The following is a 26009-nucleotide window of genomic DNA, read 5'->3' as shown; positions in this document are numbered from 1 at the left end:
TGCCCATGCATGTCATGTGAGGATGCCCAGCATTGTAGGTGGGTTCATGGGTGCCTGAAGACAAGGAGGGTGTGTTCCATGTTCATGTTGTGTGTGCACGTACATGTGTGTCTGTGGGGACGCTTGTCCACATATGGGCCCTCAGTCATGTGTTGTTGCCAGATATTTCAACATGTGTGCACGTTACATTGGACATGTTTGCACACAGGATGTTGTTTGTGGTTGAACATTGTGTGTGTAGTTAGCTGTATTGCCTTATATATTGGTCACATCACACATATAATCACTGTCTGCAACATGTATTATTTGCATTGTGTTGGTCAAGATGTGATAGTGTGGCACAGCTATGCGTTGTTGGTCAATTGACATCTGCTACCATCTACTCCCACACAGGAGGGCTCCAAATGTGCATCGACCATACACTGTACTGGAGGACATGGTTAACGAGGAGGTGATCCGCAAATTCCGGCTTGATCGACATAGATTGCTTGAGCTTCTAACACAATTGTCACCTCATCTGCAGCCACGCAGGACATATCCAGGAGCTATAACACCCACAGCAAAGGTGATGGCGGCACTGTACTTCTTTGCAACTGGCACTTTCCAGTACACAGTCGGTCATGCCGGGGGGATGTCACAATCCATGTTCAGCATGGTACTGCGGGATGTTCTGAATGCCATGATGCTTTACAAGGATGATTATATCCATTTTCTACGTCCGGCAGAGTTCACACCAGTCAAAGGGGACTTCTATGCCCTGGCCCAGATACCACACGTAGTGGGTTCCATTGATGGAACACATATTGGTCTCATTCCACCCCAGGCACGTGAACCTGTATATAGGAATCGGAAGCACTACCATTCGATCAACGTGCAAGTGGTGTGCCTAGCTGACAACATCATCTCCCATGTGTGTGCCATATTTCCCGGGTCCGCACATGACTCCCACATCCTGCGGAACAGCATTGTCCCCCAACTGATGGCTAATCTGAATCCAGAACGTGCGTGGCTTGTAGGTGAGTGTGCTGTGAGGACAATTGTGTTGTATGTGTGGCATGGTGTTCCCACCAATCCTGGTACTGATATTTGTGTCTGTCATCCCCCCACCTAGGCGACTCTGCGTACCCAAACCGGCCGTGGCTGCTGAGCCCCATACAGAATCCTACTACCCCTGGTGAAATGCGTTATAATGATGCCCATGGGAGGACACGTCGAGTGATAGAGGTACTTTTGAACTGCTCAAGTCTAGGTTTCGCTGCCTTGATAAAACCAGAGGGGCCCTGCCATACTCACCAGGCAAAGTATGCCAAATCGTGATTGCCTGCTGCATGCTCCACAACCTGGCCTTGCGCAATAACATTGAACTGATCATGGACCCTGAAGACCAACAGGTTGCTCCGCCTCCCATCCCACCCATGTCCACTGATGAGGATAGTGGGGAGGAAGAAGGTGTGGACCAGAGGCGTCAGCTCATTGATCGCTATTTTCCTTGAATGTGAGTAGCTACCTCTTGTGCAGATAGACAATGCGTGATGGATGTTTGCTGGTGATGTGTGGGTGTGGTGTGTCTATGCTGCCGGTTCGGGTATGTTCTGTTGGCAGATGTGTGTGTGAGATGTTGTACATGCAATGCTCCCTGATGTTTGTCCTGTGATCCACTTAATTGGTGATGAGTGTGGTTTGTGGGATGCTGCAGTACAGTGTGTTGTGATGGTTGTGAATCACTTTCCTGACCTGTGCTTGTTGTTCTCTCATTATCCCTAGGTCACTCCCACAGAGGCATGATTCTCCAGAACATTGATCCCTGCACCTGGTAATGGCAATTTATTAGACAAACATGTGATTAAAACATGGAGGTTACACAGCATAGAGTGTTAACGTGGTGTTTATTTATAGGTTGTGGATTGATGTTGGTGCATATTTACAAGTAGGTGTTGGGTGGAAGTGAGAGTTGAAGGTCATGGCAGATGAAAACACCGTGGGGACACCACATTGTGTGATTTCCACCTAGTCTAACAGACGTGTGCCAATGCTTGGCATTGTGGGGCAGGATAGTTGACAGGGTGAATGGCAGGCTCAAGGAAGGGTAAAGTCAGTGGCGGCCCCTCTTCGAGCGGGTAGATGGTCCACTTCCACTGCTCTCAGCTGCATCCAGCCTCGGACGGCCCCTCCGTCTTGGAACCGGAGCGGAGCCAGCTGTGGGGGCAGGTTGGTCAGGGTCCACCTCCCTGTCCGTGACCTCAGGTGATGGTGGCGCTGGTGTCAGTGACCTGTCCCACTGAACACTTGGGTGAGGGGGTGGTGGTGTGGTGCGGGACAACCACTCCCTCCACAGAGCAGTTTGCTGGCCCATGAGGTCCACAATTTGGCCAATGCGAGTGTCGATGGACCGCAACAGCTGGCTGCTCTCTTGCGAGTCTTGGTGGGCCCAATCGGACTGTACCTGCGACCGCTCATAGGAGGCATTGACTCTGGCGATGGATTCCAGGGTCTCGGCCCCAGGATGGGGTGGGTCTCCTTCCCGACCTCGCCTAGCAACTACACTCCTGGTTGTGAGCTGTGGCCTCACCAGTGTCCTCTCCTGCCCACTCTCCCTGCTAGCCTGGGATGTCGATGGCCCATCATCGGGCGATGGGTCAGGCAGGGTGGCACAGGCAGGAGTGGTGGTGGTGGTGGTGGTAGCTGCACAGCTCACAATAGCAGGTGTTGGTGTAGTGACACAGGCCAAGGTGGTGGATGCCGGGATGTCCTGGGAGCCTGATGGCCCTGGGAGTGTGCTTGGGCCAGCATCGTCCTCTGCACCCAAGCTGTCAATGGGATCGTCCCCAGAGAGTCCTGGGTGTGAGGGGGGCGACTGGTGCTGGTGGTTGCTGCTTTGGCCGGTCAAGTTGCGATCACCTGAGGGACAAGATTTTCACAATTAATGCTGTGGACATGACATGTTTTTGGTAGCACATTACAAATCATATGGAATCAGGACATGGTTGTTGTTGTCATCATGTTGTTGTGATTGACAGTGCAGGGCAATATGGTGGCGTGGAGTTGGGAAGGCAATACTTGGATATGTGTGGTCCTGTCCTGCTATTGGATGTTCCCCCTCAGAAGATGTCTATCTACCTGTCAGTTTGTAGGAGGAGATGCACTGGTCACCAAATGGTGGGTGGACTCAATCTTGCTCTGGGGTGAGACATGGGTGCTGGTCTCTCACACCCCCACCCCACACCACCCTCCCTGTAGACTAGGGGGCATGTTGGGAGTTGTAGTGCTGGTATCTAACACACCCCACCCACCACCACCCTCCCTGTAGACATGGGGGCCTGTTGGGAGTTGTAGTGCTGGTCTCTCACACACCCCACCCACCACCACCCTCCCTGTAGACATGGGGGCCTGTTGGGAGTTGTAGTGCTGGTCTCTCACACACCCCACCCACCACCACCCTCCCTGTAGACATGGGGGCCTGTTGGGAGTTGTAGTGCTGGTCTCTAACACACCCCACCCCCACCTCTCTCACACCCCACCCCCCCACCACCCTCCCTGTAGACATGGGGGCCTGTTGGGAGTTGTAGTGCTGGTCTCTCACACACCCCACCCACCACCACCCTCCCTGTAGACATGGGGGCCTGTTGGGAGTTGTAGTGCTGGTCTCTAACACACCCCACCCACCTCTCTCACACCCCACACCCCCCACTACCCTCCCTGTAGTCATGGGGGCCTGTTGGGGATTGTAGTGCTGGTCTCTCACACCCCCAACACCCACCACCACCCTCCCTGTAGACATGGGAGCCTGTTGGGAGTTGTGGTGCTGGCTGCTTGGACAACATGCAAGGCTGGGAACGTAGGAGGCAACATTTGTGTTTGGTCATGGTGGGTGCATTTGAGCCCAGGACTTCACATTTGGGTGACTATGTGGCACACATGCATGGATTGGAGCCAGGGAGATGTATGTTGGCAGTTGTACAAGGCAGACCATGGCAGTGTGATAGTGGTCATTGGTTTGTACTTATCAACCTCTAGTCCCTCCTCGATTCCTTCCAGGCTCTCAGGGTGCAGTATGCCCAGCACCTTCTCCTCCCATTCTGCAAATGGTATGGGCTCCAGGGGAGTGCCGCCGCCAGTGTGGTGTGCCCGCAGGTGGTTCTTCGCCCTGATGCCTTTCACCCTTGTCTTGAGGTCGTGCCACCGCCTCTGGATGTCGTGTTTGGTGCATGGCACGGTCCCTGATGCATTCACTCTGGTCACTATCCTGTCCCACATGTGGTTTTTGGTTGCCAAGGTGGTCTGCTGGACTAGGGTGCCGAAAAGATGTGGTTCGACAGGGATGATTTCATCCACCATGACCTTCAACTCATTGTCTGTGAAGTTGGGATTTTTCTTTGGTGCCATGGTGTGTGATGTGCAAGGTGTTGGTGTGGTGGGGTGGGGTGTGCAGGTGTGTGGTGTGTAGGGATGGCGTTGTGGGGGTTTGTGTGGTGGGTGTGTTTGTGTGCAGGTTGTATGTGTGTTTGTGTGTGCCTGCTGTTAGTGGTATTGTGGCTCTTGCGTGCAGCTATGCTATGATGCAAAGGACTGTGGGAGTGGGAGGGATTCATTTTATACTCTGTGTGGTGGTGGTGTCCCAATGGGTAAACCACCGTTACAACGAAACTTTTACAACGGACTACTTTTACAATGCAACTTTTACAATGCAGGAACCATTACAACGAACTACCATTACAACGCATTTTTTTACAACGCAATACCTTTACAACGTAATACCTTTACAACGTAGGTATTGGTAAGTATATTATTATAGTAAAAATGTTATATGTTTGGGTTTCTGGGTAAAGGGGTATTTTTAGGGTTCAGGGCTAGGTTTGGGTTTTTGGGTAAAGGGGTATTTTTAGGGTTCAGGGCTAGGTTTGGGTTTTTGGGTAAAGGGGTATTTTTAGGGTTCAGGGCTAGGTTTGGGTTTTTGGGTAAAGGGGTATTTTTAGGGTTCAGGGCTAGGTTTGGGTTTTTGGGTAAAGGGGTATTTTTACTTTTAGGGTTCAGGGCTAGGTTTGGGTTTTTGGGTAAAGGGGTATTTTTAGGGTTCAGGGCTAGGTTTGGGTTTTTGGGTAAAGGGGTATTTTTAGGGTTCAGGGCCAGGTTTGGGTTTTTGGGTAAAGGGGTATTTTTAGGGTTCAGGGTTAGGTTTGGGTTTTTGGGTAAAGGGGTATTTTTAGGGTTCAGGGCTAGGTTTGGGTTTTTGGGTAAAGGGGTATTTTTAGGGTTCAGAATCAGCACTAGGTTTGAGTTTTTGGGTAAAGGGGTATTTTTAGGGTTCAGGGCCAGGTTTGGGTTTTTGGGTAAAGGGGTATTTTTAGGGTTCAGGGCCAGGTTAGGGTTTTTGGGTAAAGGGGTATTTTTAGGGTTCAGGGCTAGGTTTGGGTTTTTGGGTAAAGGGGTATTTTAAGGGTTCAGGGCTAGGTTTGGGTGTTGGGGTACAGGGATACAGGGTAAAAATAAATTAAAAATAATATTAAATTAAAATAAATTAAATACATTTTAATTAATTACATTAAAAAAAATATTATATACTTACCAATACAGGGATACAGGGTAAAAATAAATTAAAAATAATATTAAATTAAAATAAATTATATTAATTTTAATTAATTACATTTAAAAAAATATTATATACTTACCAATACTTACGTTGTAAAGGTATTGCGTTGTAAAAATATTGCATTGTAAAAAAATGCGTTGTAATGGTAGTTCGTTGTAATGGTTCCTGCGTTGTAAAAATTGCGTTGTAAAGGTATGCGTTGTTAAAGTATGCGTGGTAACGTCATACATCCGTCCCAATGGTTGTTGGCAATCAGGTGTTCTGTGGGTGTGGTGATTGTGGTGCATTTTTCGGTGCTTGGGGGGGTGTCATTGGGGTGTGTCGTTGCTGGGGGTGGGTGTTTCAGGTGGTTGGGTGTCCTGTTTAGTGTATATGCTATTTACTTCCGTCTGCCATTTTGTAATCGGGTTGACGGCAGGGATGGTGTTTGTGTGGTCCTTTCGCATTCATGGTCCGTTTGGCGATGCATTGTTTCCACGGCGGTCGGGGACGGTGGTGAGTTCCGTTCGAATGACGGTGTTATCCTAATCGCGCAGCCAGACCCTCGGCAGGTATAGCAGCGGTTGGGCCTGTTCCCGCGTTCATGTTCGTCCGCGGTGGAGGGTGTTTCTTTGCTACTGTCCGCTTACGGCGGTCTTTGGTGTGGCCCGTCCGCCGCGGACGGTGTTTGATGTGATCCGTCGGCCGCGGTCGGAGTTTCTTGACATAAATATCCTAATCGCAACAGCGGATTCTCCGTGGTGCGTACAGGAGTGATTTTGCCGCGACCATGGCGACGGCGCCCGTTTCCGTCCGCCATCCTAATAGGCCCCTAAGTTCCTATTTTTCATCTTACCACTCGCTTATGTAAATATTGCTCCTCATGACTTGTACAGTGTTTTAGTACACTACCTACTGTGTGTCTCATACCTGCCTTTGCTATTTCGTATAAAGTGCTCTGTCAATGAAATGGTCTTGTTCCTGCTGTAAAAAACTCTAACAATAATTAAATAAATACATTTATCTCAGTGGATACTGAGGCAGGACTGGTGTATTTTCTTTCTTTAGTTTCTACGCCCTGCTATTTCTTTAGACCATTAGCAGCTAAAACAAGGCACATTGCCACCTTCTAGTTCTCCTATGGCCATGTTTACAACATTTGTATTTATCTTCCTCTCAATATCTGCTTTCACCTGATAACTTTTTCCCCTTCACCACCTCAGCCTAGATTGTTCTCTTCTTCCTACAACCTTCATCTTGACCTCCTTAAACTCTACTAGGTATTATCTGGTAGGTTACTTGAAAAGTCAGTACTGGTAAATGGATCAGCAGCAATAAAGAATGAATCCTTTCTCTCCTTACCTTAAGAGACTCAGGGACACTCTGGGACAGAAGTTTCTCTAACTTCTTTCGATCCTCGGAGCTCTCTAAAAGCAGCATTGTGGTTCAGGAACCAATGCAGCAGAATGCAGATTTCTAAAACATAATTAGACAGATCACTAAAGACCAAGGTAAACATGTGAAATTCAGACCCTGTTTGCTCTAAGTTCAATGCAATATATGAACCTCTGTAACTTTTTTTCCAAAGGCAGAAAGCTTCCTTCCTATGGGGACCAGTGTTGTTTAATCAATAATGATACAAAGCAGGTTAATTTTAAGTGATGTCACAGTTGAGAAACAGCATGATGCTGTCACTATATTTAAACAGTGAGGTACGGTATCCAAGTTTTAATTATGGTGCAGAGTTGATTTTGTCAGGGTATTCTTTATCTTAAAACAGAGGAGAATATACAAATATCTAACTATACTTTGAAAGTGAGTTTTCTATCTAAGTAGTCTCTCTATTTTGGCAAGGCATAGAGGGGAGCAGCTTCCACTGGCTATCAATTTGACATCTTTGAGGCATCCTAGAAAGGACAATGCTACACTTCAGCCATAGTGTTCATAAAGAAACTGTGTAGATAGCTCTCTGGTATTGACTCATAATTTGGTGTGTGATTCATTGTGACTATTAATCATAAACAACTGTGAATAATATTCCTCTCGCTTATACACTCATGAAATAAAACACCACCCAACATTTTACGTGACAATTTATCATTTTGTAGCCTGCTAAACAAAAACATGCTTGGAAGGAGGGAATGCATTTGTTGATAAATAAATGATGTTTGTGTTCATTATCTAATCCTACACTATACATATAGGTGCAGCAGTAGAATTAATTTTAAAAAAGATGTAGATTAATGAGCCATACATTATTCACATTTAAATTCAAGTGATAAAAAAATTGCCATAAACCGGATGAATATGCAGATGGGAAAGGATGCTTTGTTAGATAGTGGTGGTTTGTTGTATTATATTGCAGACCCATAATTCAGTGTCTTCTGATTTTGGAGCTTCACATATTTGTTGGAGCCATCTCATCCATCTCCACGGTCTTTGGAGCACTCAAGCACCTTGTAGATAGTTCTTCAGACAGACACGCTTTTCCAGTGTGAGGAGATACAAATGTATGTTGGATTCTTTCAGGGATGAATCATGAGTGTAAAGCAACATTCAAATCACAAAAGATAATAACTTTCCACAAGGTTCTGACAGAGACACATAGGGCTTGGATTTTTTCTTTTTTCTGTTGGCATTGTCTCATGCAAAAATAAAAAAATAAAAATAAAACCCCCCTGCTGTCTGCTGCAGAGGGATTTTGTGTGCCTGTGAACATGACAGAAAAGTTCTGTCATGAGAATAGGAGGACTGGTGCTCATGACTGAATCATTCCATCATAAGTACCGAAGGGGTTGAATGTGCCTTTCAGCCAGTGTCCTTTGTCACATGACTAGTGAATGACTCCTCCGTGATGAGATGTGGATTACTCACAGATTGTGGACACATGGCTTGGGTGTAGAAAGTGTTTTATCTTCCTTGAGTAGCATGGCCTAGATGGATATCGCCTGGCCCCTTCCTAGGCTTCAAATCTCTACCCTATCATTGGCAGATGTACCTCACATCTAGGCCTCCCTCTGTTTGTCTTCCTAGTCAGTTTAGCTTCCAACCCAGTACGAAGGAGAGCTTTCCAAAGCTGATTTAAAGTGACCACAAGGGAGGGTTTACCCATTATCAAAGCTGCACCACTACCAAGGTCTGACCAGGTAAGCATTATTCTTCCCTTTAAGTAGGGAAGGGCACTCTGGGATAGTATACAGTAAAACACACAAGAAGTACTGCAAAAGTAGGAAGGGTTATGTTACGATTTAAAAGAAGGTCAAACGAGGAATATTGAATATGTATTTATTAACAATAAATACAACAAACCATTTGGTAAAAGAGCCTGGGCAAACTGACTATAATAGAATGTGAGATATGTAGAACCCTGGCCCATGATTCCACGATTCTGATCTTGATACAGGAGCTTTTTCATACTTAACAACTTTTTGTGACTTATCACTCATAGCACATTCCGTACATGCCGTACATGATCTAACTTTTGACTCAATAAATCTGTCAATGGCTGGCCACCAAAATTCTGATCTTAATCTGTTTTTCATGCTAGACATCCCAGGATGTCCTACGTGTGCCATACACATTACCTGTTCACGCAAATCCTTGGGTACCACTAATTGTACACTACGAAATAACATGTCATCAATAACTGACATTTCATTGGTCACATACAAATAAGGCAATAATTCCTTATCTAAATCTTTTTTCAATGGCCATCGGGTAGAAATATATTTGATGACTTCTTGAATTTCCTTATCGGTTGCACAAGCATTTTTCCATTTGTCTTGTTTGATACAACCATTAGATACCATACCACACCCCCCCCCCTTTGTCAACACAAAGTTTACAAGTACATTGTTATCAAAAGAAATATATAACATATTATGTGATTAAACCATAACCAAAATTGTTGACAAAACAAAAACAACAAATATTTTTTTTTACAAATATCAGAATAGTTGTACAACATATTCAAATGTTACTCTTGTGAACATGTGTTCAACACCAAACAAGAATATAAATTATAGTTAAAAGTAATATGACATGACATAATCTTTACACCAAGCTGGTTTGAATTTCAATCTTGAAGTAGCTGAATCTCTTGTCTCATTATAGTTTGTTGTCTAAATGAGGAATTATATGGATCAGACGATGTATCTAAATTAGGCCACAAACATTTCGGCACTTAAACAACCTTGCTCATGCTCCACACATTGCCATCAGTTAGCTCTACAACTTGATGTCCAACTCTGACTATTTTCATAGGCATCGAAAACTTAGATTCTCCACCTTTATTAATCTTCCCTTCTTTACTGGTACCCAATCTCCAATATTAAATTGAGACAAGGTATCTCCACATTTCTGAGATGACATTTGCTTTTCATTAGATGGCCATCGACACTTATCATTATGACTCCTAAACACTTTGGATTGGTCAACTTTGTTTCTCATCTCTAACATCCACGACTGGTTTAAGTCACAAACAGCCTTTCTTCCCCTCATTTTCTCAAATGGAGACAAATCACCTACCACTCTCGGAGTAACCCTATAATTCCACACTAAATCTTTGAGGATCTGAGAACAATTCTTGCCATTAGATAATGCCAATTGTACACCCTCTTTCAGAACTCTCATCCACCTTTCAACAATTCCATTACTTTGCAGATAATATACTGATGTTCTAATATGAGAAATACCATGCTTAACCAGATAATCTTCCATTTGAGTGGATGTTAGCTGTGTACCATTGTCGGTAGCCAAACACTTGGGAAATCCTTCTTTATTAAACACTTCATTTAAAAATTGAATGATTGTGTGAGAATCAATATGATAAACTAACTTAATTTCTGGCCACTGAGAAAATTGATCAATTAGGACAATTACATACATCAGACTCTTGGACAAACAAATCGGACCAGCAATGTCAAGAGAAACTCTTTCCCAAACACTTTCTGATCTTGATACAGGAGCTTTTTCATACTTAACAACTTTTCGTGACTTATCACTCATAGCACATTCCGTACATGATCTTACTTTTGACTCAATAAATCTGTCAATGGCTGGCCACCAAAATTCTGATCTTAATCTGTTTTTCATGCTAGACATCCCAGGATGTCCTACGTGTGCCATACACAATACCTGTTCACGCAAATTCTTGGGTACCACTAATTGTACACTACGAAATAACATGTCATCAATAACTGACATTTCATTGGCCACATACAAATAAGGCAATAATTCCTTATCTAAATCTTTTTTCAATGGCCATCGGGTAGAAATATATTTGATGACTTCTTGAATTTCCTTATTGGTGTCACAAGCATTTTTCCATTTGTCTTGTTTGATACAACCATTAGATACCATACAAACAGATATGACTTTTTCAGTATTCTCATCAGGAATAAATGAGTCACTATCTTCCTTGATGGGCAAACGGGATAAACAGTCTGCTAAAATATTCTTAACACCTGGAATGTACTCTACGTTAAAATGGAAATCTTGCAGTTTGTACTGCCAACTGACAATCCTTGGTGTAGCTTTTCCACAACCCTTTGTGGTAAACAATTCCACCAATATACTATGCTCTGTTCTAATTTTAAATACTGTGCCATATACATATTTCCGGAAATGCTCTATACCCCACCAGCATGCCAGTGTTTACTTTTCAAGTGTTGAATATTTAACTTCAGCATCTCGTAGAGGTCTAGATGCAAACGCAATAGTAACTAATTTCCCATTGTGATTTTGCATCACAACTGCACCAATTCCAATATTACTTGCGTCAGTAATGATAACAGAACTACAATGCGTGTCAAATGTTGCTAATGCAGAAGTTGAAGATAATTCTTTTTTAAGATTAGAAAATTCTGTAGCACAATTTTCACATCAAATACATTTTTGATTTTTTTTCATTAAACTCCTCATATGATTAGTCTTGTCTGAAAATAGAGGACTGAATTTGGCGTAATATTCAGCCAGACCCAAAAAGGATCTGAGCTGAGCTTTAGTTTGGGGTTCAGGAGCTTCTTGAATTGCTTTTATTAAATTCTACTTGGGTGATATACCTTTGCCACTTATGTTATGTCCTAAATAGTCAACAGAGCTCCTTTCAAATTTACATTTTTCCTTAGTAAGAGTCATTCCACAGTTTTGCAAGATGCTCAGTACTTTACATAAAGTATCATTATGGTCTTGCTTATTGTTTCCAAAAACCAATATATCATCTTGAAAATACAATGTATTTTTGACATCTTTAAACAATTTGTGCATCACTCTTTGAAACACTGCTGAGGCTGAGATTAGGCCAAACTGCATCCTGTTGTACCTAAAATCACCCTCAGAAGTAATAAAAGAGGTGTATGGTTTACTATCCTCATGCAAAGCAATCTGGTGATAGGCATTAGATAGGTCCAGAGTCTAAAAAACAGTAGCCCCTTTCAAAACTGAAAACATCTCCTTTATATTAGGCAACGTGTGCCGATCTACCCACATGCACTCGTTCAAATCTCTTAAATCAACACATAATCTGATTTTGCCATTAGACTTGTGCACGACAACTACCGGAGACAACCACTCGGATGACTCGATCTCTTCAATTATGTCTAAACTGCACAATCTATCCAATTCTTCTTTTACTGCTTGTCTCATAGATAATAGAACATTTCAAACCTTATGGACCTTGGGTGTACTATTTTGCTTCAGGATTATCTTATGAACAAAATCTTTTAGTAAACCCAGTTTAGATGCAAAAACATCTGGAAACAATTTCTCCCACTCAGTTATCTTATCGTCCTCAACTTGAGAAATAAAATCAGTGTATCCTAATACTTGTTTAGGATGGTTGGGATCTAAGGTGATGAGCAGATCCCTTTGTTGTGGCCATCCTAATAAACAAGAACCTTCTTTGGCAACATACACATTAGCTGACATGGTAATGCCTTTAAAAATTGATTTTCACAACAAACTATCCCAAAACATCAATGGGTCTGTTACCATAACCAACCAGTTTTATTTCAGAAGGCAATAATTTAATATTGGGAAATTTTTCAAGATAATTATCACCAATTGAAGTGTGATGAGCACCAGAATTGGCCATCACTTCTATGTCTATACCATCCACATTGATTATACAAAATGGGGAATCTTTTTTTTCTCATTGACTTCATGAATGCAAAGCATAAGTTCCTCATCTAAAACTTCTGATTCTTGAGATACTTCTCTGATCGGAGCAGGTTTATTGGAACATCTATTCCTATTTTTGCACATTCTGGAATAGTGACCTTTATTTCTGCAAAATCTGCACATCTGACCAATAGCAGGACAAGATTTGTTGTTAGCCAAATGACCCGGTATTCCACATTTAAAACAAATATAATTGTTCCTTTTTGTATTTTGCATATTAAACCATGTGTTCTCTTTGCTAGTAATGACCTCTTTAGAAGATTTATCTTCTACCTTAACATCACTCATTTATTTTTTTACAATTTGTACCTCAGAAGTCGGTTTCACAGCTAATTCTTGCATCCCTATTTTCATGTCTTTGAATCTATGGCTAATGTCAAGTGCTTTCTCTAAAGTTAGATCTTTGGCAGCTAGTAATTTTTCTTGCAACTTAGTATCTCCAATTTTATCTACAAGTTGATCTTGAAACATCTGATCTCGAAAATTACCATACATACATTTAGCAGCTAAAATTCTTAGACCATTTAAAAATGAATCAACAGATTCATTGGGTAGTTGTGCCCTATTTAAAAACTTATGCCTAGCGACTACCTTGTTGGTTTTCTTTATATACAATAAGTCTAGTTGTGAAATAGCCATATCATACACATCCACATCATCCTCACCTTCTACAAGAACAACAGGTGGTAAAAGACTCAAATGCTGTCTACCTTCTGCACCTAAAGAATGTTTAAGAATTGCTAATTTATGTTCACTGGTATAATCTTCCCCTCCAATGGCTTCTAAATATGCTAAAAATCCATCTTTCCATTGTTTCCATTCAAGAACAGGATCACCTGGACTAGGTAAGAAAGATGCAGGTGCAACAAAACCATCCATTTTGAATAAAGTAAATTGCAATATATATATACAACAATATACACCAATAAAACGAATAATGGTTGTCTGCCCTGGATAAAGAGAAAGACAAAAAAAAAATAGTAAATTGTCGTTATACAGTTCTTTGGGCTAGTTTAGATGAAACATTGGGCTTGTTTTATCAAAATATACAGGAAAAGTAGTAGCCAATCAACATTCTTCTTTGAAAATGTGCAAGAAATGATGTAACCAATTAGCATCCTTCTTTAAAATAAATATGCAGGAAATGATGTAATCAGTTGCTTTTCTTCATGTATACAGACTCGACTGAAATAGCCTCTCTGAAGGTAAGACAACAGAAAGTGTTCATGGATTGATGTGGTATTCACTTGAAAATGGAGTAGGCTTGATGTTTATTTTATACTACCAACTGGCCTCTGCGCACTGCCACACACGTTGAAATCGCAGGTGAGTAATTGGCCTTTGTGCGCTACAAGACGTATTAAAATCCTCTACAGTAATTGTCCTTCGCGCACAGTCACAGAGGATATTTCTAATCGCCAGATGCCATTTGACTTGACCTCACACGCAACGACTGAGCTCGCGCTCCCAAGCCTCACGTTAATGTTGAATGTCGTAAGATTAAAATAGCAGACTTCGACATGAATTAAAAGTATTTAGATAAAACCCTTGACTTTCAGCTTGGCTGTATATAATTGCTGTTGTCAGAAGGGACAAGAATTAAAAGTATGTCCATAAACGCTCTGCTTTTAGCTCAGCTGAATGTAATTGTTGTTGCCAAAAGAAGATCAATCATGCAGTTCCCTTCACGCTTGGCTGCACGCTCCTTTCATGCTTGGCAAGCTTAATATCTTAGATTTAATGCTTCAAAACAGTCACGAGTAAAATATGAATTATGAGGTTAACCTCAATTACTCACGACTGGAACAGAGACAATCTTGTCTTTAAAATCGAGTCTATATCATCACGCATCTGACAGCGCACAAGAGATGTCAATGAAAGGGTTTCTCTAGGCACAGGAAATACGCTTTTTTCACTTATCTTCTTAATGTCGAGATGGTGATAAATCCCTGATCTGCCACAGAATTATCTTCAGGCAGCGCTCCAGGCTCTTCAGTGGGTAGTACCAATCATCGACAGTGTTATGATTTAAAAGAAGGTCAAACGAGGAATACTGAATATGTATTTATTAAGAATAAATACAACAAACCATTTGGTAAAAGAGCCTGGGCAAACTGACTATAATAGAATGTGAGATATATAGAGCCCTGGCCCATGATTCCACGAGTCACCATTGGCCAGGATGCCACAGGTTACTCTTAGGAAATTTAACCCCATTGGTTAGGGAGTAAACGGGACTTACCCTCACGTAGGGTATGACAGTGGGCATAAAGCTGGTCAACTGCCACTTTCACGCCAGTAATGATCCTTCTAAGATAGGACTTTGAAGCTAAGGAACTTACATAGGACAGTGGGTCCCAGTCATATCACAGAATAGTTGCTGGACCTCACATGTATGAATTTTGAAACTTAGCTGGAACAATTGATATCCCTTACTTGGTCTAACCACTGCATAGTATGATTTTTTTAATTAAGTCAAACTTCAATCTTCCTAGTCGAACAATTATATAAAGACGATTTTGCCCTTTGAAGCTGGCGAATAAAGACACTCTCTCTGAAGCTACTACTGGCAGCAATAAACCAGGCACTGAACATAGTATGGTAAAGAACTGCCATACTGACATAGTTGAAACATGTAATATGATTGCCAATTTGAAGATTGATAAATCTTCTGGCAAAGTTCCTGCTGAGATATGGAAAAAAAATGAACTTAAAGAGCAAAAATTAGCCTGTAAGTTCATAAAACACTTGTGGAGATGTTTGAAATTGAAATCTGATAATGCTGAACTTATATCCTCCCTTAAAGGTTATCACGAAAACATTCACACTGATCATAGAAACTTTCTTACTAAAAGGATTGGGGAGAGTAGTACCTCAGCAAAAACATCATTAACATTGCCAAATAGTTCTCAAAACTTCTTGCTTGTAAGACCACTATCCCTGCTTACCTGGAATTTTGTGCTATACTCTGTTTTTCAAGACAAAATAAAGAAATACAACTTTGAAGGCTGCCCTGAGGTTAGCATTCTGAATCACTTACAAAATCAATTAAAGCCAGGATTGGGGCCTAATCTTGGGAATTGTAAAGACATAACTAGTCGAGATGTGGAACCAATCATACAATTCATTCAGGGCCCTCGGGTGATCGCCCACATTCCACATCATATACAGCTATTTGGAGCTATTTAGTCCTTTTTAGCTGCGCTAATCAACTTTGTTTGTCACTGTGAAGATCTTTCAGTACTGGAAACATGCAACTGTGTCCCTACTGTCTACAAAGCTTTCAGCTGATCCCCTGTATTATTCAAATTATTACCTAATCTCCCTCATACTTTTCCCAGCTACAATAACAGAGAAGCTGGTTAATCAACAGTTGACTGCTTACTAAGAGGACAGCAAACTGCTGGACCTTTCTCTTTAGGATGGGACACAGTACGGAGATAACCGTACTCGCGGTCACAGACGAGATTAGACAGAGTCTAGATATGGTCAGGCTTGTGGTCTTTATCTCACTCAATTTCTCAGTGACTTTTGATACTGTATTTCATGACAAAATGATCAAAAGACTGCATGGTATTGGTATCTACTTCAGGCGACTGAGCTGGATCCAATCATTTATATTCGACAGACCACAATCTGTCGACCTGTCACCTTTTAAACCTAAGCTTACATCCATAGCGTGTGGGTGCACAGGGTTTGTGGCTACGATGACATTATTTAACTCATTCATTCAAGGTCTGAAGGTCCCACCTCCACTAAAATGTACTTCCACAGATGCATGCTAAACAACACCAACTGGATGAAGAACCACTATTTTAAGCTCAACTCAGACAAAGCAGAAGTCATCATCTTCAGAAATAACCCATCACCATGGATTGAATGATGGTGGCCGGTGGTCCTCGGCCCACCACCCACCCTTACAGACCATACTCGTATTCTTGGCATCATAATGGGAAGCAATCTATCCATGAAAAAACAGGCATATACAGTGTCCAAAGTGTGTTTCAAAGCTCTACACATGGTCTGCAAAATCCTTAGGTGTCTCCCAGTCAGTACCGGAATGAACATCATGCAGGCCCTCATCACAAGTAGAGTGGACAACAGAAACACTCCCTATGCAGGCATCACTGCACACCTACTGCAGAGACTCTAGACAATACAGAACTCAGCAGCAACACTCATCCTGTTCTCCCGAGGTGAATACACATCACAACACACCTCAAAAAACTGTACTGGGTTCAACTCCAGAAGAGGTGCCACTTCAAAATGCTGCCTCCCAAACACAAAGTCTTGCACAACACTGAGAAAGCATACATTAACAAGCACATCACTTTACACCAACTGAACAGACTCTTACGCTCCTCTGATGTCTCCCTCTCTGATACTCTCCGGTTCTGGCAAAGCAACAGCAAGGTAGCTCATTCTCCAAAATAACGGCACTGCTTGGAACGTTCTTTTCCTGCACCTCAAGACCACCTCATCGTTCCAGGGTTATGATTATAAGGTTTAGCATCATGCTAAACCTTTTTGGGGTTTAACAAACCAACACAAATTGATATTTGCTTTGATTTGTATGGAAAAATAAAGCAAAGCATCCCAAAATGCTGCTCTGTATTACTTTGCATCACAGGGGCGTTACATGGGAGGTACATGGGTATTCCCATGCAACCACCCATGATTTTTGAATGCTTAAACCTATCTACTAACATTAGTAGACAGAGTTAAGAATTAAAAATTGATGCCACTGAGAAACAGGTTTATAAGAAGAAATGTCTTTATTTCTCCTTACTTTGAATGTGTTCTGCACTGTACAGAACACAACAAAGTAGGAAACGGTTTTAAACTTGTCTAGCCAAAGTATTTTGTACAGGAAGGGTATCCTTCCTGCTAAAACCTATGGTAGACTCTGAAAAGCACCCTAGCACTATGGAGCTAAGGTGTGTGCCTGGCACATGGCAGCTTAAATCAGCACTGATGCTAGGGAGGTGGGAGAAGAGTGCCAATCTCTGTGAATATAGCACCCTCCTGCTCTCTTCCTGTCATGCAATGCAGCGCAGCCGCTTTGGGTGCTGTGCTGCATTGCATGACACCTTTGTGAATCTGGGTCCTGGAGTTCAGGAAAGGACTTAAGACCTGGGTGTTCGAATGAGCAGTAGAACACCAAGTGACCAGCAACCTCATCACCTTGAGACCCTCAGAGGTTATTTATCACACTATATAAATGACCTTGAATGATTGATTTACTCATTTAACATCTGTTAGCAAGCATATTGAGAGCATTGGATTTGACATTCTATCTTATGTTGACGGCACACAGCTTGTACTATCCAATTCTGATAATCTGGAGCATACACATTTACAATTTGTGAGTGCAGTCCTGTTCCGTGAAAGGGAGCTGGTGTTATGTTTGTGCCGGCCAAGCATCAGTACACATGAAAGTTGAATTCACACGCCAGAATAGAGGTTATCGAACAGCGGTTTATTTTTAATGCTGCCCAGGTAGCCAGGCGCAGGAAGCATCGAGCACCAAGGACGAGGGACCGAGGGAGCAGCGGGGTCACGGGACAGAGGTGTAAGATGCAAGGTGGAGGAGAATCAGCCACTGTACAGCAGAGGCACCGGCCTTTTTGACCCTTCTGACCTCTCTAAGGAGCATCTTATTCCCCCAGCACACCCTCGGCTCCGTGCTTTGAGCTCAACCGGTGGCCGCAGCCTCGGACTACAGCCAGAGTTACTGCTAGCTGTTGGCTCAGTGGCTGTTTGGCTCCGACAGCCCTTGGACGGGCTTGGAGAGCTTAACAGTGGGGCCAGCAGCTGAATCTAAACCATCTACCCATGAGGCCAGGACAGAGAAAGAAGCCAAGATAGCGTGGACAAAACAGGCCGGCAAGTGTGGTGAGTGAGAGAGCGGTGGGGAGCATATTGCTTCACGGGGCGCTGGGCGGGAGGCTAGGACCTTGAGGGAGAGACTGACACAAGTGGAATCGGTTGCCATTAGGCTGATGTGGCTTGCTCAGTTGGCGATCTCGCCCCCATAATCCTGCCGGTCAGCCAGGCCACCTTCGCTCTACCACTCTACCTCCTACCACTTACCTCTTAGCATCCTTTCAGAACTCACCGCAAGCGCAAGTAAAAGTGCTATAGCAATCTAGCGTTCATAGATTTAAAAACCGCCTTCGACCTTTTGCCCCGAGCCAAACTCTGGCAGGTGCTACAGGACATGGGTTTCCCATGATACCTCCTGGAGCTGCTAAAAAGATTACATGAAGGCACTTATGCAAGAATTAGATGGGGGAGTGAGGGCCAAATGACTAAGAGGATACCTGTGAATAGGGGGGTCCATCAGGGCTGTGTGATGGCTCCGACCTTGTTCTCTCTCTTTGTAAATGGGGTGGCAGACCATTTGAGAGAGGACCCAGCCGATGCCCCCGCCCTGGCGGGCGAAAAGATACCAACCCTCCTCTTCGCGGACGATACCCTCTGGTCTCCAGAAACTCCTAGACAGGTTTAGCCTGTTTTGTGAAGAACGTGGCTTAATCATCAATACCACCAAAACAAAACTGATAGTTTGTCCCAGACCAAAAAATCTAGGAAGATTAATGTTGCCCTCAATGGTTCAATACTAGAGGAGGTGGATGCCTTTGACTACCTGGGAATAAGGGTCAATAAGAGAATGAAATGGGACACCCATGTGGCTAAAATGCTTTTAAATCTTAAAAGAGTGTCGGGAGCCATTTCAAGAGACCATCGAGCCTCTTTTAGTAGACCCATCGCCCCATCTCTAGCCGTTTATGATGGGAAGGCATTAGCCGCTGCAGTTTATGGCTCAGAATTATGGGGTTTTGACAATACTGCAGAGCTAGTTAAAGCTGAGAACAAGTTTTTTAGAGATCTTGTTGGTCTACCATTTAAAACCACTTCTTCACGACATGGGGTGATAATCAATCAAAGACATAGTTTGCCTTCGTCCGTTATTATATTGGGGGCGCCTTCGAAGGACACCGGAGTTGGCAAACTACACAGCGGTTTTTGACAAACTTATCACTCTGAACAGCTCAAAGAAGATCGTATGGCTGAACAAATTGAGACAGTTGGTCATTAATCTGGGGTTGAGTGAAGCGTGGTTATCCCAGTCCCCCCCCCAAAAAAAAACGGTTACGAAAATTTACTGGGAATGGGTTCAGGCTAAGAAACTAAAAGATACTAGGTGGGGTGTTTTAACTGATCAGTTTTTAGAGCACAAACCGGTGAGGAAGCTGGAACCCTTCTTAAATGTTATTAAAATACCCAGAGGTAGAACTCTCTTTTTAAAATTGAGGTATGGGACACTTCCCTTCCATGAATTTACAAAGCGCTGGAAATCCTCCTTGTCCTACCAAGCTACCTGCCCGGGATGTGCAAACCCCAGTGAGTCCCTAGCACATTTCCTGTTTGCCTGTAGTGCCTATAGGGGGGCTAGGAAAAGATGGCTAAAACCTGTATGTAGGGAAATGGGAGTGAGGCACTACACGATGGCACTTCGCATTCTGACAACGGATACAACATCCATGATGGTCGTTTGCGGAGTTGCAAAGTATCTGGGAAAAGCCTGGCAGATACGCTCAAAGCTTATGCAATTGAGAATGGGGTAGGAAGCTAAGACTAATTAATCAATTTGGCTGATCAAGAAATGAATGCCACTGCACTTTATGTCCTCTGGCCTTTTTAGCTGTATATATTAACTTTGCATTGTAATACGCTTTTTTTGTATGTGTCTGTATTATGATATGATTAATATGAATTTTATTCTTTTATGATGAAATTGTATCTACTTTTATGATAGACTTTTTTTATTGAATGAAATATTACAACACAGGCTATAGCAATCAGAGGGAGGACGGCGCACAGGGGACAGTGCACCGCAGACAGTGGGCTTGCAGAGGCAAACAAAAAGGGCCGCCCCACACACATTAAGACAGGAGGGAGAATTTTTAGTTGGCACCTCTGCCAATTCAGGGCTCACCACTCTGCGGTGGTCCACTATCCCACCCCTGGGGGCCCTGCCAAGCACAAAGTACTAAGCATCAAGCACAGGGGCCCTAGAAGCCTAGTGCCTGGCAGCACCACCTGCCTGATCTCACTGCAAGGTACAACCCCTAGCACTATGCCCCAGGCCGCAGATGAGGTTAGAGAGAATTAGGGAGGCCATTCCGCCGAGGCCAGGGGGGAAAAACGAAAGAGACAAAAGTCATGTCCAATTTCCCAGCACAGTGTCCATTCCTCACTAATTGCAACTGACTATGAACCAATGGACATGACGTCACCAAGCAGTTCAATCCATCACATTGTCGCAACTCAGAGGTAAACCTCCTTGTTTCAACATTAAGCACAATGGCTCTAGTCCCACGCTGCCCACCTTGTTCCAAACAACTTGGGACCCCAAATGCCACACCGACCACAGTGAAAAAACATTTGCTCCCAGCTGGGCAACTAGGGCAACCAGGAACACTTATCAATCAACAAGGAGCACCACACCAAGACCAAAACAAGCTCCAAGTTTCAACCCTTCCAACAACTGACCTAGGGCCAGTTGTAGGTCACCAAATACCGGTCGGTAACGGCCGATTTCGGCCGTTACCGACCGGTATATGGTGATTGAGATGTAGGGGGCCTATATTTTACAGAATCGGTAAATTTACCAATTCGGTAAATGTACCGATTCTGTAAAATACCGATTCCGTAAATTTACCGAATCAGTAAATCTATATGTAGGTGGCACTGCAAGCAGTGCATATAACAAAAGAGAGAACTGGGTTGTTCCTATGGTATCAGTGTTGGTCAAAGTATGTGGATGTAGAAGGGTGGTTAAATGGTAACCATCCTCTGGGTATCCATTTTGTTGGATGTAATGGCCTCACACACCCTTGCAGGTGTCACGCTTCATCATGGGCTGGTGCTCCTCGTTGGGTGGGCGGTGCAATACCCAACGGGCTACACCTCAAAAGAGGGGCTCTTTGGCGGAGATCTTTTTCCAACTGCCCATGGGTGAAGTGTGGGTGAGGGGCCAGAGATAGTAGTAGACGGAAAGTGAAATTAAAATAACGCCAGAGTACCGGAAGGAATTTTATTCTGGTGGTCCCTGGTCGTTAACTAAAAAACAATAGTTAGTCTAGGAGTTATGGAAAATAATGCGTTCCGTGCTCAAGACTATACTATAAAATGGTGGTAGTGGTCGACATGTTTCTCGCTTGGGGCAAGGTTACCCGCGATTCATCAGGACCTATTAATATTGCTGTCTACTGTGTTGCTGATCTGTCTGAGTATCAGTATTCACATCTAAAGTATGGAAAATACCTGTTTATACAATGTTCCAAGCCTGGTGTAGGAAACAAAGGGGAGAAAACATCGTTTAGCATCTCATAAACAGATATTGTATTGTATTTCCACATATGTATTGACCTGGTGCACTGAGTGGCATGCTAGTGTAGGTGACTACTAGCAATGAACATGGCAGTAAAATCACACTAGTGAACATCTCCTGGTGGAACTGTGATAGGTGGAGTGTTCAAACCGTAAAGTGGAGAAATACCTTGTGACAAGTTTCAAAGTGACAGTTAAAATCAAATACATTAAAAACAGGAAGAGTTTCAGCCATGCTGTTTTACTTGCAGGACACCACTTACCTAGGGGTCAGTGGTAACATGTACCAGCAGTGCCTGGCGGGATAGACATCGGTGAGATAAGCCTCTGTTGCTAAGGCTAAATTGAGGGAGGAAATAGGAAAGAAGAGGAAGAGCAGACGACAAAACATCATCTCTGATTGTAGTTCTTAGTTAAAACATCGAGTGTCTCATGTCTGTTAAGGTGAGGATGTGTGCACATCTATGGTCTATAAAGTATATACATATTCCCTCAGTGCCGCTGTACACATATTGCTTAGTTGTCAATAATATGTATTTTAGGGTAACCACCATCGGTGTAGTGCGAGGGCCCCCCCGATGGGTTTACACTTTTAGTCATCGGTAAACACGAGGGTATGTCAGAACGAAAATAGATATTAAACTACAGTTGTAGACAGGGTCGTTGATAAGAGGGTCTAGCATGCACTCGGTCACCAGAATGTTTTTAGACAACGGGTCATCTGGAGCAATCCTGGGTGAAATAGTAAAGGTCAGGATCCCCTCCCAGTACCGCTACGTCACAGGCCAGCACAACTCTCGCTCATAGCGAAAAAATCCTCTTCATAGCATAATAGTCACGTACTTAGGTCTCCCGTGTCGGTGTGGAAACACCTACCCCTCTCCGCCAGGACCGGATAGTAACGTTCTGTCCGGCGGCAATCTTGTTTATAGTAAAGATAGTGGGCGGGTAGGGCATTAGTCCTGATTATCTCGGGTCATGTGATTTTCTCAGTAAGCCCGGCGGCCATATTACAGTGGTGCCAAAGACGAAAAGATACCTGTAGTTGTGGCTGTCTCTATGGGTCACGGACATTTTGTTACGTGTGTTGCGTTGATGGTTGTCATTCATAACGCCAATAGCTTCTCATAATGGGGTCCCTAGTGAGAGGTGGTTGGGTACGTTTATGGGGGACAGTATAATAACTTCCGGTTTGACGTTTTCGCTGTTTGGCATAGGTTATGAGCTTTGCTATGTGAATAGCACGGCCATTTTGTAGTGGTTTTGAAAAAAGTCCAAATACCATCCAATTGGGGCTCTCCCAAGATATCATGGATAGCTAGATGGTAGTGACCTGTTAAATGGCCTGCTTCAGATTGGGGAACACGAGTGTCTGATGTTAATTATGTCATGTTCAGAGGATTTGACATGTGTGAAGTTTGGCAAACATGCAGATGTTACTGTGCATGTATAGGGCATGGTTCCCCTATTAGCAGGGAGGATCTACGCAGTGTATGAACTATACATTGACCTATAAAATGACATCAGAGGGTGCTCCATGGGATATCCTCGTTAAGCCCTTTCTTGTCAGAGGCCAAACGATGGATCCATCTTTGTTCCCTATAAAACAGGTTCTGTTGTGTGATGTTTGGGCTTGCTTCAATGATTAACCATTTGAGGGAGTCAGCTGTATGGTTGGACTCAAGATAATGTTTACACATCTTGGTGTTTGATTTTTTGCATCGGAAGCTACTCCGATGTTCAGAGATGCGCAGTTTAATAGGTCTGGTGGTCATCCCCACATATTGGAGACCGCAGGGGCACAGCAGTAGGTATACACAATTAGCTGTGTTGCAGTTTGTGTGTCCCCTTATTTCCCATCTGAAAGAGTTTGTGAGCTGGACGGTCTTGTGTGTGGTAGTGATGGGGCAGGCACTACAAGTACCGCAGGGATAGTGGCCTGTGACCGGTGGTAGCCTCCACAGACTAGTTTGCAACGCTGTGTTATGTTTTTTCGGCCTGGTATTGATTAGTATGTCTTTTATGTTTTTGGATCGTTTATAAGCAAACCTTGGAGGGTCCATGTGGAGTTCACCCGTATTAAGGATTTGCCAGTGTCGCAAAATGATCTTCCTCAACCCATTCGAGGCTGGCGTGAAAGTAGTGACGCAAGTCATTGGTTCATTAGTTTCAGGGGGTCGCACCCTGTGTTCTAGGAGTGCGTCTCTGTGGTTATTTTGAGCTCTTTTTCTTGCTGTTGCTACCTCACTACGTGGGTACCCTCTTTCTGTCAAATTTCTAGACAGGATATTGGATTGAGTTCTGTACTCTGGTAGACTGCTACAATTGCGCCGTACCCGTAGGAATTGTCCAAAGGGTAGATTAGATCGAAGTGCTTTGGGATGGTGGCTGTTGTAATGTAGTAGGATGTTGCGGTCTGTGGGTTTACTGAACATACTGGTGCTCAGTTGGCCATCAGTTAGTTTGATTGTCAGATCTAGAAAAGAGATCTGTGTAGTTGAGGCCGACATGGTGAAGTGTAAGTAAGTGTTCAGTGTGTTAACCCAGGTAAGGAAGGTGAGAGAGTCACGGGTGCCTGCCCAGAAGATCAAAATATCGTCGATAAATCTCCTCCACAATTTGATGTTATTGTGGTAGGGGTTGGTGGTGGGATCGATATATTTACTCTCGAAGTCAGCCATATAGAGACACGCCACCGAGGGGGCAAAGGTACTTCCCGTCGATGTCCCTTGGGTTTGGTGGTAGTATTGGCCTTTGAATTCAAAAAAGTTTTCAGTTAGTTCCAATTCAGCACATTCCATAATGAAGGCCGGTGGTGTTGGCGAGGTCCAGGACACATTATTGAGTATTTCCTCAATAACTTCTAGGGAGGCCCTCTGGGGATGTTGGTATAGAGGGCCTCAACATCTAGAGTGACAAGGAGATCTATCTGCAAGTCCCCTTGAAAAGTGTCCAGAAGGCGCAGGACATTAGTTGTGTCCTGGATGTAGGAAGGGATGTTTCTGACCAGAGGCTGAAAAAAGTGGTCGCAAAATTGTGACAGTGGCTCCAATATTGAATCAATGCCTGAAACTATTGGGCGTCCAGGTATGGGGGTCATCTCTTTGTGGATTTTAGGGAGGGTATAGAAGTACGGGACTCTGGGATTTTTCTTAGTTAGAAACTCAGCCTCCTTTGGAGTGATCCATCCCTCGCTCAGGGCCGACTCGACTATTCCGGTAATGGTACGTGTAAGGCGTTCCGTGGGATTGACTTGTATAGGTGTATAGTATCGGCCATCTCCCAATTGTCTGAGGCACTCAGTTTCATAATCGCTGGTGTCCATAAGTACGGTGGCGCCCCCTTTGTCTGCTTGCTTGATTGTTATCGCTGGGTCATTGGCTAGGCGATCTAGCGTCTCTAACTCCCGTTTGGATATATTGTGATGGTTGTTGTTGTGGCTGAGTATAGCAATTTCTTTTAGTACTGTTTGTTCATATGTCAGTACCTCGTTTGGAACCATCCCGCTGTGTGGGGTGAAGGTGGAGGGGTTGTGAAGGCCGGAGTCTTCGCTTGTCTCACTCTCTCTTCCCTCAAAGAATGCTTTGAGTCGTATTTTGCGAAAAAACTTCTGTATTTCACAAGTTTGTTTAAAATGGTCAATTTTAGGGGTGGGGACAAAGCCAAGTCCCTTCTCCAGGACTTTTTCCTCTAGCGGTGTGAGTTGGTGCGCCGAGAGGTTAACCACTAGGCTCATTTTCATGTGGTCTTGCTCCTGGTGTCCATCCCTTGGGCCTGAGGTTCCTCCCACTGTACCCTTTTCTCAGGCGTGTTTCCTCTCTTTCGCCCACGCCCTCTGCCCCAGCCTCTGCCTAAAAAAGGCTGG

At 43.6% G+C, this 26009-nt stretch overlaps 1 protein-coding gene across 1 annotated transcript in view; it reads right to left on the bottom strand.

The window, feature by feature from the left end:
• The window catches only part of LOC144769022 (glycine N-acyltransferase-like), a 190137-nt gene that overhangs the window by 130277 nt on the left and 33851 nt on the right, over positions 1–26009 (bottom strand). Inside the window, exon 2 of the mRNA XM_078653022.1 lies at positions 6929–7042. Within this exon, the coding sequence (XP_078509148.1) occupies positions 6929–7006 (78 nt within the window). The 5' untranslated portion in view covers positions 7007–7042. The remainder of the gene's footprint in view (positions 1–6928; positions 7043–26009) is intronic.

The sequence above is a fragment of the Lissotriton helveticus genome, chromosome 1_1 (genome assembly GCF_964261635.1).
Source record: "Lissotriton helveticus chromosome 1_1, aLisHel1.1, whole genome shotgun sequence".
NCBI classification, from domain to species: domain Eukaryota; kingdom Metazoa; phylum Chordata; class Amphibia; order Caudata; family Salamandridae; genus Lissotriton; species Lissotriton helveticus.
This window is presented reverse-complemented; position numbering and strand designations above follow the sequence as displayed.